This window comes from Maylandia zebra, linkage group LG16, assembly GCF_041146795.1.
Source record: "Maylandia zebra isolate NMK-2024a linkage group LG16, Mzebra_GT3a, whole genome shotgun sequence".
NCBI classification, from domain to species: Eukaryota; Metazoa; Chordata; class Actinopteri; order Cichliformes; family Cichlidae; genus Maylandia; species Maylandia zebra.
In genome coordinates this window covers 23,435,669-23,450,595 of record NC_135182.1, presented here as the reverse complement: position 1 = coordinate 23,450,595, position 14,927 = coordinate 23,435,669, and the positions used below count along the sequence as shown (strand labels likewise).

At 39.8% G+C, this 14,927-nt stretch overlaps 3 protein-coding genes across 4 annotated transcripts; 2 read left to right on the top strand and 1 right to left on the bottom strand.

Annotated features, from left to right (window-relative positions):
- Positions 1-881: 881 nt before the first annotated feature.
- ercc1 (excision repair cross-complementation group 1) lies at positions 882-7,134 on the top strand. The gene is made up of 9 exons (XM_004555483.5): positions 882-1,048; positions 1,309-1,722; positions 2,382-2,485; positions 2,746-2,845; positions 5,678-5,754; positions 5,911-6,010; positions 6,222-6,293; positions 6,516-6,584; positions 6,673-7,134. Exons 1-9 carry the CDS (start codon positions 989-991, stop codon positions 6,733-6,735), a joined length of 1,059 nt encoding a protein of 352 aa, XP_004555540.1. The 5' UTR covers positions 882-988; the 3' UTR covers positions 6,736-7,134.
- Positions 7,135-7,957: 823 nt separating this feature from the next.
- Positions 7,958-13,035, top strand: prmt2 (protein arginine methyltransferase 2). Its single transcript, XM_004555482.4, has 9 exons — positions 7,958-8,204; positions 8,298-8,495; positions 9,220-9,381; positions 9,717-9,881; positions 10,027-10,202; positions 11,692-11,821; positions 11,908-12,044; positions 12,129-12,303; positions 12,508-13,035. The coding sequence occupies exons 1-9, from the start codon at positions 8,124-8,126 to the stop codon at positions 12,538-12,540; spliced, it is 1,257 nt and encodes a 418-aa protein (XP_004555539.1). The 5' UTR covers positions 7,958-8,123; the 3' UTR covers positions 12,541-13,035.
- On the bottom strand, positions 12,865-14,916 carry LOC101467907 (uncharacterized). 2 transcript variants are annotated; one of them, XM_004555480.2, is made up of 3 exons: positions 14,757-14,913; positions 14,501-14,624; positions 12,865-14,417 (listed from the first exon to the last, which is right to left on the bottom strand). In XM_004555480.2, exon 3 carries the CDS (start codon positions 14,351-14,353, stop codon positions 13,322-13,324), a length of 1,032 nt encoding a protein of 343 aa, XP_004555537.1. In that variant the 5' UTR covers positions 14,354-14,417; positions 14,501-14,624; positions 14,757-14,913; the 3' UTR covers positions 12,865-13,321. The 2 variants fall into 2 exon arrangements, with proteins under 2 accessions (XP_004555537.1, XP_004555536.1); XM_004555479.2 differs by lacking the exon at positions 14,501-14,624 and having other exon boundaries at positions 14,757-14,916.
- Between the last annotated feature and the right edge of the window lie 11 nt (positions 14,917-14,927).

The following is a 14,927-nucleotide window of genomic DNA, read 5'->3' as shown; positions in this document are numbered from 1 at the left end:
TGCACACATAGTTTAGGCATGTAGTTTAAGCTACTCTCTTGAACGCTATTTACTCAACAAACTTGGATTTTGGTTTTGATGCACTTCTGCTGATATTTGTTTAGAAATATTTTCGGCCTGAAGTGTTTTTCATAATTTTTCCAGAATTTGGTATGAATAGAAAGCTAGATTTATTTTTAAGATTTTTAATAAATAGTCTTCATAGACTCTTGTATCCATTCAATTTAGGGGCAAAAAACAGTTAAAACATATATTTAAGCCACCGTTCTCGCTTTGAATCGCCTTTGGATTTCAACAGGGATGCATAGGTGGTTTATCACAGACACGTTTCTTTGAGACATGTATTCACTTTGAAAATCAGAGCCAAACAGAATTAGGGGCAATGCTTTGACATGAGGAACGAATGCTAAAGTGGGACACCTAATCCCACTAATGAGGAATGACACGCATTAACCCCTGGAGGGTCTTGGGTCGATTTGTGGCTATTTTCAAATTTCGATTACATGCCATTTGCACAGTGTTGAATGGAATATAGCGAAAGTCTGCAAAAAAAAGTTTGGTCACATTTACTGTTAAAATTTCAGTATGACTTCCGGAAATTAGCTTCAGTGGCTAAGCTAGCGATAAACTTACGCTATTAAAAATGTCCTTAAAATGAATGTTAAAAAACCTTCAAATCAGTTGCGGGTCTGTGTGAACGTGGACTAATTATTCGGAAATATCAAGACAAATTAAGGTCGTGTTGATAAAGTTGTTTTAACTTACTTGCATGTCATGCCAACAGTCTAGTTTAGTGCATAATTATCGCGTAATAACGCTTGTTTTTATCCTGTGACAGAAGGAACTGAAAAGGCTGTGTGTTTGTGCTTTTATTCTGAAAGGATTGGCCCGGAAGTGCCGTTGCAACCTTGCATTGTGTGTCAGAAAGCGAGTTCTTGCAAGTTCAACTTAATGTTTTTACTTGAGAATTCTCCAGCTGTCAACAGACATGAAGAAGAGATTTAACATCAACCTGGACGATTCTGCTTTCACTAAAGAAAGAACACCGGTCTGTATTTTGCTAAAAAAAAATAAGTTCACGGTTACGTAGCAGGCTTGCTAGCAAACGAGTCTTCAAGCATACAATTTAAATTTTTAACGTAAGATTCGTTTAAAAATGAGCTATAAAAACGTATCTATAAAGGGTTTTCGTCAGGTGGATTTCCAGACTCGTGAATGGTGGTTTGATATGATTTAATTCATAGTTAAATTATCGGTTCTCAGAGAGTTGATTGTGATTGTTGATTGATCATTGTGATTGCGTTTCAGCCAAAGCCACAGTTTCAACTCGCTTCCAAAGTTGGACAAAGCACTTCAGCTTCAGCTACCACAAAGCCTGCTCAGTCAGTGACCCAGCCGGTCTCCTACGCAGAATACATCGTCCAGAGTAAAAGCAATGCGGCTGCTGCTTCACGTAGAGATGCTGCCTCCAAGTTGCCCAGGAGCGATAATGCTGAAGTTACCTGTGTGAGGCAAAGTGAACCATCTACAGTGTCCTCCAGCACAGAAAAATGTAAAACAGTGCAGGACTTGGCTAAAGGGCCCCATGTCAAACTGAGTGAAGAGGCACAAGAGGCTACAACGGGTCAAATAGAGGGAAGCGGCCAAAGGTCAGAACCGGGCATCAGCTCCGGTCCTAAACCAGTGGGATCTGGGAGCACCATTATTGTCAGTCCTCGACAGGTATGTATTAAAACTATATAGCTTTGATCCAACAGGTTATGGTTTACAGAAAACCCTAGCGTCCTTTCATGCATTCCTATTAGTGTCCCAGATTTTGGCTTGCACAGCTGTGGACTCCTCAGTGTCAAGCAGTCTGCACACGGAGAAGTGAAGTACAATTCATAATTCAAAGTATATATTAGACACATGAAAACAGGAAATAATTGTGATTGGCTGTTGATGGGAAGATGCGATGGTTTAGACTTGTCGCCCCCTGATTTGTTCTCCTCAGGGTTCTTCCGCATGGCAACGGTCATTAACCTCTAGTCAGGGATCTTGTGAGAAAACCGCTCCCTACCTTACAGTTGTTACCAGCGATGTTTTATTTTCATGTTGAAGTCAGCTTTAATTGACACAATGAAGTCTCTATTTCTTGTTGGCTATAGCACCCTGTTATTATACACTCAAGGTCAAGTAACCTTTCTTGTCTGATACTGTGTTCTGTAAGTGTGTAGCAATTTACCTTCTACACCCAACTCTTTCTATCTCTCTTAGTTCATCCTTTACAACATGGGGTTAATGCTTTTAATGAGGAGTGTGTCAAATCTATTATGAGCATATATTGCAGTCGATGTTGAAAAGACACCCAAAAACCCCAAAACTTATTTCTAACACTACAGAGAGGAAACCCCATTCTGAAGTTTGTTAGGAGTGTCCCATGGGAGTTTGGAGATGTTGTGCCAGATTATGTCTTGGGACAGACAACCTGTGCTCTCTTCCTCAGGTGGGTTCTTGTGCTTCACAAACTCTGTTTATGTGAGCAAGAAAAAGTTGTTGTCACTGCACACACACTGGAACATTTTTGTTTTACTTTTTTCTGTTACTGTAATATCATGTTGTTATAAAAAAAAAAAAGGTTTCTATGCTTATATTTGTTGAAAAAATATGCTTTTTTCCTTTGCTTTATTTCTATTGTGTATTTTGCTTTGCTTTGATGTTGGTTTATGTTCTTTCTGTTTGTTTGTTTTTTGACTCGACATAAAGTCTGAGGTATCACAATCTCAACCCAAACTATATCCATGACCGTCTGAAACAGCTTGGACACACATTCACACTACGAGTGCTACTGGTTCAAGTAGACGTGGTAAGTAAAGATGCTCTTTAGCATTACTGATTATTTAAAGTATTCTCAACATTCAGTGGCCTGACTTCTTTGTGGTAACTTGGAGATTATTACTATTTATCAAACCATTAGGGGATGCTCTGTGTCAGTCATTGTCAAATCTAATCAAATTAAGATCTTTGAATGGCTGCAGCAGCTATTCTAAGGTGTCATTTCCTCTGATAAAGTAAAAATAGCACATGCTTATAATATACAGTCCAGTTTAGAGTTTTTTCTCAATTGTCTTAATGTGTTTATTGTTCTACTTTTATCAAAACCTTACTGACTGCAAAAACGTGAGCCTAATGTTAAGTGTTCAGATTCTTAAAAAGGAATGTAAAGGAGTGTATGTGCAGAAACAACAGCAGTTTGTACAGACGCAATGGGAAATGCTAAGGTTGGTGGGGAAGCGTGTTATTAATTTGAGAAGAGCGGTGAGAATGGTGTTCCTGATGTGAGAAATGCGTCAAAGTGATTTGAAACTGTAGTCACATAAATAATGCATTAAGGCACTTTTTTTCTATTTCAAATGCAGCTCCTGCATCTTTTTTAATCATTCAGTACCTCAGAAGCTGTTGAACATTACTCTTGTGAAATCTATATCTGAATAGCTTCAGTTTGTACATATCAGGAAAGGAGGAGGCTGTACAAAGTTTCCTGCTACAGGATTTCAAGACTGATACCATCTTCTTATTCTCTTTGTTTTCATCTAAATCTTTTACACTTCCTCCAAGCAACTAGAAGCCGTCTTGTGACAGGATCAAAACAGTGGTGATGCAAATTAATTTGCGCTCATGCTTCATTTTCTTTTGTTGTGCACTACCCATCTGTGAAATATAATGACTGCATTTTGCACAGCTGTGTGGTATTACATTCAGAAGATTTGCACACAGACAGCAGACGTGGGTACACACCTGTGCAGTACCACTTGGTTTTAAAATTGTGTCGTTTTCTTGTAACTGGATTACATCTATGCTGAACAGAATTTGCTCTTAAAGTAACTCATTTTAGATCCTGTTTAGATCGACTATAATAAAAGCAGAATCAGTGCAGCTACTGCATTTTAGATCTTTTTATACTTTAATACTTTGTGTCCATCTTTATTTTTCACGACAGACTCAGTCCTCCTCCTCATGGAGTATACTTTTTCTTTTTCTTATTAGGTGGATGGTTTGTATTGCTCTATCCTTTCTCTTTAAACTGGTTCAGTTGGATTCAAGTCAGGCAGCATACTTGGTCTGACCTGAAAAGGGCAGGTCATAGTGTTTTTTCCCTCTACTTTTGAAACTCTATTGTGATGTGGGCAGTGTGCCTTGGATCATTATTATGCTGGAATATCCCTCTTCTGCCGGCTTCTGGAGATTAGGAGTCATGGTGTCAGACAGTATTTTGGTACATTCATAGTGCAAACTATAAAGGTAATCTCCCCAGCACCTTTTGCACCAATGTATCCACACCTCATCAAACATGTTTGATCCCATTTGAACTGAACATATTTATATTGTTCTCAACTGCCCAAAGAACGTGCTCCCAATATTCATCGGTTTGTTTTGGGGTTTTTTTTTCCATGTCCTTTTTTTCTCCTCTAAGTTTAATATTACAGTTTTGTACTGAAGAACAAGCAAGTTCTTTTACTTGGACGCCATCCAGTGAGCTTAATGTTATGCATTGTCCTTCACAGCTGTCACAAAAACTCTGATTTCCATTTATAACCCCTGTGCCAAGTCTTAAGCACTTACCCAACTGTTTCTCAGAGCTGGATTGTGCAAGCAGTGCACTGTTGGTGGCATCATTTTAGGAGGACAGCCACTGCAGCTCTGATGAGTGGCAATATGGCTCATTTTGTACCTCCTGATTACTGCTGCAGCAGCTGTGCTTCCACTGATTTTTAGGTGGAAATCAATCTTTCTTTATGTTTTTTCCATCTTTGTGGAGCTTCGTGTTGAGATTATTCAGTTCCTCTGACAGTTCTTTTCTATGTGGAACCATGAGGCAGACATACAGATCAGACAAAACCCACAGGTCCAAAATTGAGAAAGTCCAGCAAAGAGTGTTACTTTTCATAAGAATCACTACTCTAAATGTCAGCTCAGGAGAATGCAAGTGCCATAAGGTGATATAATTTACATCATTTATCATTTAAACACTGTTTCAAAGGATTATACTCACCTTTGTTAAATACTGTGTAAACATCTGCCACAGAACTCAAAAGTAAATTTGTGATAGTTCTGCAAGTGTTCGTGTCTCCAGGGCCGCTTTGGGACATCTGGGTAATACTAGAAACAAAATTTGAGGCTTTTAAGCAAGTGAACAACAGAAACGGGGAAACAAATTACCTCTATGAAACTGTGGATTATCTAACGATAACAGCTGTCAGGTTGGTAACGTCAGCTGGCCTTATGAATTGCTGACAAAAATGTAAACATCCAAAAGTTTTATATATTAACAAGACAACAATCTTTTCAGGACATTACAGCTCTCCTTTAGCAGCTTAATGTAAGTGATCAATGCAGATCTACTCATTTGTGAAGTATATCTTGCCTCAGCTGAATTAGTTTCGCTAACAGTGGTGTAAATGAAGTGTGAAGAGGTGCAGCTGGAGACTATTTTTGGCACTGTGCGTAGGAAAATAAAGATCTCAGAGCTGCCAAATAATAGATACTGTGTAAGAAGACTCAGATTTGGGTCAAAATGAAAAAATGTTACAACATCTCAATTTGTAGCAAATCTAAAGGAATAATGTGACTTCATGAAGTCTTTAAGAATGAATTGTTGTTGTATTTTGTTTTAACCCTAACATCTGTTCAACTACAGAAAGATCCTCATCATGCGTTAAAAGAGCTGGCTCGCATGTGCATCATGGCTGACTGCACTCTCATCTTGGCTTGGAGGTAAGCAGCTTGCTACAAGACACATATATAAAATAAATAATCAGTGTGATTCTGGCTCCAACATCTAAAAACTATAGTTCAAAGACAAAGTCAAACGCTTCTTGTCTTTTTAAATGTGTTTTGTTGTTTTCTGTCGTTTTCATTTTGAACTGCCAGTCCAGAAGAGGCAGGTCGCTACCTGGAAACGTATAAGTCGTATGAAAAGAAGCCAGCTGACATGCTGAAGGAGCAAGTCGAAAAAGACTACCTGTCAAAGGTGTGTGTAGAGTCACTGTTTTCTATGTGAGCTCTTGGTGCTTTTTTTTGTCTTTTCGCCTACTTGTGCCCATTTAATAAAAGAAATAGATGTTATAGAAATGTCATGGAAGATATGATAACATGGGAATGTACAGTATTTGCCAAAATGTTGCAGTAGCTTTAAGACCATGAATACTGAAAATGCTGATTGGATCTCTGCTTACTTCAAGGTTACAGATTGCCTGACAACTGTGAAGTCTATCAACAAAACTGATGCCATTACTTTGCTGTCTGCGTTCTCTGTGAGTGCCTCATTTTTTCACAATTTTCACTTCAAGTATTAATTAATCATGTTTATTAAATTTCTTTAAAGACTCACTATATATACCACAAGAGTCTGCAAAGCCTAAAGGGAGATGTGCAACTTGATTGGTTCATGAACAACTGCGAGTGTGTAATTGTAGTTCAGTCATGTTGTCAGTGGATATGATCCAATCAATAAACAGACATGTTGTATTCTTCAGTCTGTAGAAGGAATCGTCAGTGCCTCTAAGGAAGATTTGGTTGTCTGCCCAGGACTTGGACCACAAAAAGTGAGGAAAACACATGTGCTGAGTATAAATATACACGGCGTAGATGAAGTGTTTGATGACTTAACATGTTGACATTTTGTGTTTACAGGCAAGACGACTCTTTGACGTCCTCCATAAGCCCTTTCTCAAGGCAAAGACAAAAGACAGCTGAGACTTTTGTTTTTTTTTTACCAAGAATGTGATATGCTTCTGAAAACAGTTCTACATGTTTGATCATCATGTTGAACATCAAACTAAAACACTCAGGAGGACTGAATACTACAAAGTCTATCGATTTACAGAGTTAAGGGAGAAACATGTTTATCCCATACAAACTCAACTAGACCTCAAACTTCATGCCATGGCTTTTCTTTTGTGGATTCTTGACATGAACTGGTTAGTTTGAAGTGGCCCATGTTTAAAATGTACCTTCTTCCTCGCTGGAATCAGTGGATGTGTTTTAGGAATTTAAGTTGTGAACTGTTTGAGCTTCAAACTTATGTATTTTTTTTTCTGTGTGTGTGCGTGTGTTATTAATTTGTATAATTTGTTAATAAATATTTTTGTTATATTTTGGTTTTTACATTATTTTATTTTTAACTGTATAATATATCTTAATATTTCATTGCAGACACACAAGACAACAATGATTTTGCTTGAATCTCTGCAGAAAGTGCACTAGAAAAAAACTAGTGCTTTAAAAAAAACTCATTCAAAAAAGGAAAAATAAGGCAAAAAAAATTTAAAGTCTGATATAGAGGTATGGATAAACTGGCGACTTGTCCGGGATGCTTTCCTTTTTATAGCTTTTATGATCTAAGTTTTTGAGAAAGTGGATGGAAGGATATCTAAAATTCTTTGAGATGTCCAGCAGTATATTAAATCTGTTTTATCTTCTTGGAAAAATTTTTTTTAATGTATTTGCATGAATGGTCCAGGGTTATTTTTAATCAAGAACCTAATGTTTAAATTTGAGGCAACGGGAAAAGCGTGCAGATCAAAAATAAATTTTTCATACCCTCAAGTCATTTTCTTTTAAGTCAAACATTTTGTCCAGGAAATTGTGAAATTCTGTTCTTTGGTCTTTCAGGAAACTTTCAGTGAAGGGTCGCTTTACACAAGCTTCAAGTCGGCCAGTTACTTAACGTGATATTAACATAGAGGCCATTTGGAAATAGAAGTGAATATGACACCAGAAGAAGGACGAAAATGCAACTGTGAAACAAACCGAATATGAAGACCAACGTATCTCATAATGAAGCTTAATAATATTTGGTGCACAATGCAGTAAATGCAGGGTTAAATGTCGTGTTATTTCGTTTGAGATGAACTTACAGTTTCGAAACTTCCGACAGCACGTGAAGGCTTGATAACGCAACCTTACGTCGAAACAGGAAGTGTTTGCAGTGCGCGCTGTAGCTGAAAGTAGGAGTTTCGCCGCTCGATTCACTCTAAACACACAGTGGGGTTTTTTTGTAGTTTTTTTTAGTTGCTCTGCACGTGAAATGGTTTGGCTTGTTTGTTAGAGAAAAACAACCAGCGAAAGTGTCAAAAGCAAATATGCAGACGGAGGATGAGGATGAGGCGTCCTGTGAGGAGTACGTTGCCCGGTCAGATTTCACTGGAAGTAGCACCGATCAGGTCAGAGAGACCCGCAGACCTCCGAGATCCTAGCCTTAAAATGGGAGGTGGGGGTATCAGCAATAACCGTGTGACTTTTTTTTGGTCTCACAGCTTAGTTTCAGCAGAGGGGACAGATTGCTCGTGCACGCGAAGCCCTCCTCAGAGTGGTGGTGGGCAGAGCTGCAGGGGGTCATAGGTTATGTCCCTGCCAGCTACATGAGCCAGGATGCTGCAGGGGAGGAGGAGGAGGACCCCTCAATAGAAGACCCGTGGCAAGATGAAGAATACTTTGGCAATTATGGAACGCTGGTTGGACATTTTAAAGAAGTGTATTGCTTTGCATATGTCCAGATTATTATCATGAACTTGAAGATAATGATGATTTGATCATAATATGCGAGTATAAACTGTTTCCCAGCGCGTTAAGCAGCCATGCGTCTAAGCATCGTCTTTTGTCGACACTACCCTGCAATGTAGCTGTGCTGGTTTAAGATGATGGTCCTCAGTGGTGCATGATTCAGAGTTTCCAGTGATATATTTACTCCTGAGATGCTGGGAAACCATGCTCAGAATAGATAAAAGATTGCTTTTAGACCCTGATTTCCAAATATACACATGTAAGCCTTTTCTTGAATGCATTACCCCTGATAAACAAGGGGGGGAAAGCATGTAACTAGACCCTGCTGTGTTTTGGGAATTTATTTGGATCCCATTTGGAGTCGTTTATTTATCAGTCGATTAATTATCAAAAACTCTTGTTTAATTCAAGCAAATTTTATATGTCTGATTTTATTTCATATTGCCATTTAGAAATTAACGTTTTATTTTATGAAGCCACTTTTCATTATAAAGAGTTAGGTTTAACAGGGGCACAGTTATGTGACTGATCACTGCTTTGATCAGTATTTTATTATAGTTAAAAAAAATGTCTAACTTTTGAGCATTAAATAAACTGCCAGTGGCTACCTGTCAGTTTGCTGTACATACATTTTTTTAGGCACTGTGTTTCATTTAGTCATGTTTCACGACACAGAGGCTTCACCTGGAGATGCTGTCAGACAAGAGCCGCACTGAGGCATACCGGCAGGTTATTCTCAGCAACAGTGCTTCTCTCAGCAGCAAGAGGGTAATGGACCTCGGCTGTGGGACTGGCATCATCAGTCTGTTCTGCGCTCAGTTGGCACGCCCCTCAATGGTAATGTTGAATCTTGGATTTTGTGTTATAAGGAGAAATGAAATCAGATTGAAATGAAATGAGATTGCATTCATTTTTAAATAATGAGGAAAAATCTGCATATATTGTGAGTTAAGTTTAGGTTTCCTGCCAAATAACAAAAACGAATTAGAATCTAAGGGTCCAAAAGTAAAATCTTTCACATAAATGTGGTTACTTAGAGGAGCAAAATCACCAGTTAGGTATTGAACATTGGTGTACTTCTACTTCCATCTGCTGGACAAAGAGTGTTGCTGCATTGAGGAAACAGCATGATGTATAGAGTGCACGGAAGGAGATTATCTGTGGTGTTGTAGGTGTATGCTGTGGAGGCGAGTTCAATGGCAGAGTATACCAGGCAGCTGGTGAAGCAGAACGGCTATGATGAGGTGGTCACGGTGCTTCAGGGGCGGGCTGAAGAGATCGAGCTGCCTGAACAGGTGGACGTCCTGGTTTCTGAGTGGATGGGTAACTGCCTTCTGGTAATTATAACACTTCCTGTCCTGCTACTTTAAAAAAAATACATTGTTGTGGGACATCCTTTTCTGCTCTTACCCATGTTCAGGTTTTACTATACCACATTGCCTCTTTCATTGTTGTTTGTTTTGCCTTTTCCCCATGCTCTAGTTTGAGTTCATGGTGGAGTCAGTTCTGCTGGCCAGGGACCGCTGGCTTAGAGATGGTGGCACGATATGGCCCTCCTCTGCGGCCCTCACCTTTGTGCCATGTCAGGCCGACAGCTATTATGCCGAGAAAATGGCCTTCTGGGAGCGGCCATATGGCCTCGACTTCACTCCTCTTCAGTAAGAGCCATTAGTTCACAGTTGACAGTGAGGAATGTCCTGTCACTTACAGATATGCGTGTGTCTGTCTGTCTGTCTGTCTGTCTGTCTGTCTGTCTGTTTGTTTGTTTGTTTGATTGATTGATTGATTGATTGATTGATTGATTGATTGATTGATTAAGTCCAGTAATGGCTGATTTCTTACTTTATGTGCTTGTGTTAAAATCTGTTTTACCACTAGATGGCCAGCTTTGAATGAATCATCCTCTCTGATTCATATCTGAGAGACAGCCTTGTGCCAGTTCATGCGTTGCCTTAAACACTTATATTGCAAAGCAAGTTCAACACATCCAGGCTTTCTTGATTTAGCTGGCTTGATAGAAACTAAAACCCCAGTCTGAGATAAGAGGCTTCATGATGCTGTGCTATCAACAGCCAGTCTTTCTGCTTCAGGCTCTGTGCACGTTCACACAAAAAGTCTTTTACACATCATTCTTTTTCCACACAAAATCAGCTGTGGACAGCATGGTGCAATCAGGGACAATATCAACAATATAAGAGCATCTAACCTCAATATGTAAAGATTATAAAACGATGAGAGCAAAATGCAGCACTGGAGCTGCAAATAATGAGATTATTTCTTCAAAAACTCTACTCTGGTGATTTGATCATCACAAGCACACAGAGCAGTACAATAAATATATTTCTGTATTACTGCTCAGTGAGCTGTCTGTGTTGCTGTTTCTACCATGTCAGCAGCACGTTAGAGCTCTAGAACTTTAAACTTCTCAGGAAATGAAGAGTCAGTTTCAGCTCTTGTTCTGTCCCACTGCCCGATCAATTAAACGTAGGAATTGCTGTAGTTTGTCACCAGTACAAAGTGAAATTACTTTTATTGATTGAATATTGATAGGTTGGTGATAAATAGCCCCAAAATGTAAGTGATCACTCTTTTAATGTGTGTTCCCATTACTACATTTCCACTAGTGTAAAATAAAAAAACCTGGCAGTATTAGGACCAAACTATGAAAGCTTGTGTCCATTACTGAAAAGTGATATGTCAGATTTTCAGGTTATTATCTTGTAAGTTGTAATTTTGAAATAATAACACAAAATTTGGCATCATCAGTTTTATGTATGTAAATTACAATTACAATGTAACATAGCCAGGTTTTTTACCACAAATTTCTGTAACAAGTAAATAAGGTTTACTTATATAGCGCTTTACAATACAGAAATAGGGATAACTGACTTATCTTTAATGTTGCAATTGAAATCTAACGTGAAACTTTTTCATCTGGGGACTTGTTTTTTGTTCATCAGTATTTACAATAATATTTTGTTTAGCTGACTAAATACAATGCACTTGGAGGTTAAGATGCTCCTGCATTTAACATTTTTATATATCAGAGTTCATCACATATTGGCTAGAAATATATAAGGTTAGAATAATTTACGAGTACACTGATAATTCATTTTACCCTTGTGCTAAATACTTTTGTTTCTGGAGGCCTTTGGCACAGCAGGAGTTCTTCACCAAGCCCAAGTTCAGCCACATCATTGAACCATGTGACTGCCTCGCTGCTCCTTGTGATGTCATCTCCCTCGACATGTACACTTTACAAGTGGGAGATCTCGAGGTCATTTTTTATTTATTTTTTATGGGAAAGTTATAAATGAGCCAACTTGGATTTTATTACTAATGCTTGACTGTTTCGTTTCTCAGGAAATGAAGGGTCAGTTTCATTTTTGTGTGGAGAAGTCTGGAGCTTTCCATGGATTCACCGCCTGGTTCACTGTTTGCTTCGAGAGCCTGGAGGCAGGAGGCGCAACTGTGGAGCTAAACACCGGCCCCAACTCTGGGTGAAAACATGAAAAGCACAAAAACAATCTGATGCATAATTAGTTAAATATGATTTTATACTAACTAGTCCCTTTTCCCTACAGGCCAACACACTGGAAGCAGACATTGTTCATGCTAGACAGGCCAGTAAGTGTATGCGCAGGAGACTCGATCAGTGGAACCATTGTCCTCCAGAGAAATCCTGTCTGGAGGCGCCACATGACCGTTACCCTGCACTGGACCATTAAAGGGAGCACAGACAATCCAGACAACTCCCAGGCAAACATCTTCATTTACTATATGCACTTTATCTGAGATATGTATTGATTATAAGGAATTGGAAGGTTTCTTTATTACTTTTTATATGAGTGTTCTTTGGAAGGGTCTTTTGTTTGTCTTTTGCATTGTTGTTGCACAACCTCCTAACTTAACCCTGCCCATAAAGTTGTTCACTTGCTGTTTCCCCCTCCCCTCTGTCCTTAGGCTGGAACAAAGAGTTTCCCCATGTGGAGGTGACACATATTCGCTCATCACCGGTGAAGATCTAAAATAGAAAAACAGTCTAATAAAATTAAACTGTTCGGCTGTGAGACTGCTGCTGAAGCGGACTGGTGTGTTGCTCACATGTTGCAATGAATGTGCCAGAGGAATTCCTGCTATCATAGTGATGAGCCCGATTGCTGCAATCACACCACCCTAAGAGCACGTTTACTGCTCATTTTTATTGAAGGGCAAAAGTACTTTACATAAAGCAGCACTGTGTCGCACAGCTGGAACATCAGTTGTTGTTTTTTTTGTTTACTGAGGTGCAAAAAAAAGACAAAGTTGAGTCACACTAGGTTACTTTTCATCAAATGGCATATTGTTTTACAATAAGCATTTAACTTACATTTTTTATTGTTTGTACATACATGCCACTAGGCTTTTATGCATTTAGAAGAACAGATTAATGAAAACCATAAATTACAATGGTTTAAGATATGACCTTTTTTTTTCATTTTAACATTGTAAGATCAGAACAATGTACGCCTCTGAAATGTTACAAACATTAGCCTAAAAGATACCTCAATAAAAATATTATAGTGCTTAAAGATAACTGCTCACAATGGAAATCACCATCTTAAAATAACAATTAGTGAACTCACATTGATATAAATTAAATAAAAATTGGAACTGTTTCAACTACCAATCTGGTGTTTGTCCCTTTCTTACCATCATCTGTAAACATTTAACCTTTTAAAACACCAACATTATACTACTGCCACCATCTCTGTCTCAGCTGACGCTCTCCTTCTGGCTATGGCTCTGTTTTAATCTTTGCTTTTGCTCTGGAGCGTGTGTTGACCTCCTGGGATAGCTGCTGAGCAGGTAAGGACTCAGGAGAAGAAGGCCTGGAGAGCGGAACAAACAGGGGAGGTTTGACGACTTTGTCTTCCACCCCCTTATTTTTATCCTTTTTCTGTCTCAGGTGTTTGTCACAGTGGTTCACAAATGTTTCCAGTTTGACAAAAGTCTTGTTGCACACTTTGCAGTGATATGGTCTCTGTCCTTTGTTGAGGCGAATGTGCAGCCGGATATAAGATGACCTGACAAAAGTGCGACAGCAGACACCGCATTTCAGATCTTCGCCGTTGGTTTGTGTTTTCTGAGGCTGGCTGAGCGGTGGTGGCGACAGTGACTTGGCCTGTCCGGAAGCCTCTTGAGCCTTGTGAGAGAGCAGCAGTGACAAAGAGCGAAAGCCCTCGCCACACTGCTCGCACTTGTATGGTCTCTCCCCGGTGTGCAGACGAACGTGTGCCAGTAGCCCAGCCTTCTGGGTGAAGGACTTGTCACAGTAAGTGCATTTAAAAGGTTTTTCGCCTGTGTGGAGTCGACGGTGGGTCTTCAGGTGTGAAGCGCGCCCAAAGGTCTTACCACAATCTGGGCATTTAAACGGCCTGTCTCCGCTGTGGATTATCTTGTGTGCCATTAGGTGGGAGGACTGATGGAAGAACTTGCCACAGGTGTTACATTTGAACTTCCTTTCCTTATTGTGAGAAGCAAGGTGAAGGGTCAGGTGAGCGGAAGAGATGAAGGTTTTGGAGCACAGGCTGCAGCTGTGAGGGTCCAGGCGGATGCGCCGGTGTGGCCGGCGTCCATTCTGGGGGCTGCTGCCTGCCTGGCAGGATGGGCATTTGGAAGAACTGTCTGTTTTATTCTGCTGTTTAGGATCGGCTGGAGTGTCATCGGAATCAGGCTCAGAGTCAGGATGTGAAAGATTAAAACTGCACCCACAGTCTGAGCAGCGCCCAGACTGCTGCTCCACTTGATCACCGGTGTTATCCAGCATGGTGCCATCTACGCCCACAGCAGCAGGGGAGGGGTTTTCACGGTCCTACAGATGATGGGAGCATCTGAGAGACAAACATGACATAATTATTGTTATTTTTTGTGGGGGAAACGCACTGTTTAATCGATGCCCCCCCTGCTTACTGACCAAACAGTTTTATCGCTGTTTCAGGTGAAATATAAGCCGGATATCCTTCATCGGTTTTTGGGCATGTTGTATAGGTTATGATCGCATTAGCGCTCCTTGTCGGCCAAATAGGCGACAACAAGACCTGTGCGAATATAACAAGTATGTGCACTAGCTTACTTAGCAGCCTACCAACTATTGTAGGCCGTGGTTGGTTTTAAACAATGCGGAAGATATTTGAGGACGCAAGCAGCACACAAACAACAATTTCACATACCGTTCTCATCCTTCCTAAGCAATGTGCTTGAATGTAAGTACTTTTCGTGCGAACGCGGTAAAAACACCATATTAACCAGAGTTAAATAACGGCGGAACACTGTCGTCTACATTTTATCGTTTTCCTTTGAGATGATGCTGCAGCCCGTTTTCTGATAAAAACGGGCTGCAG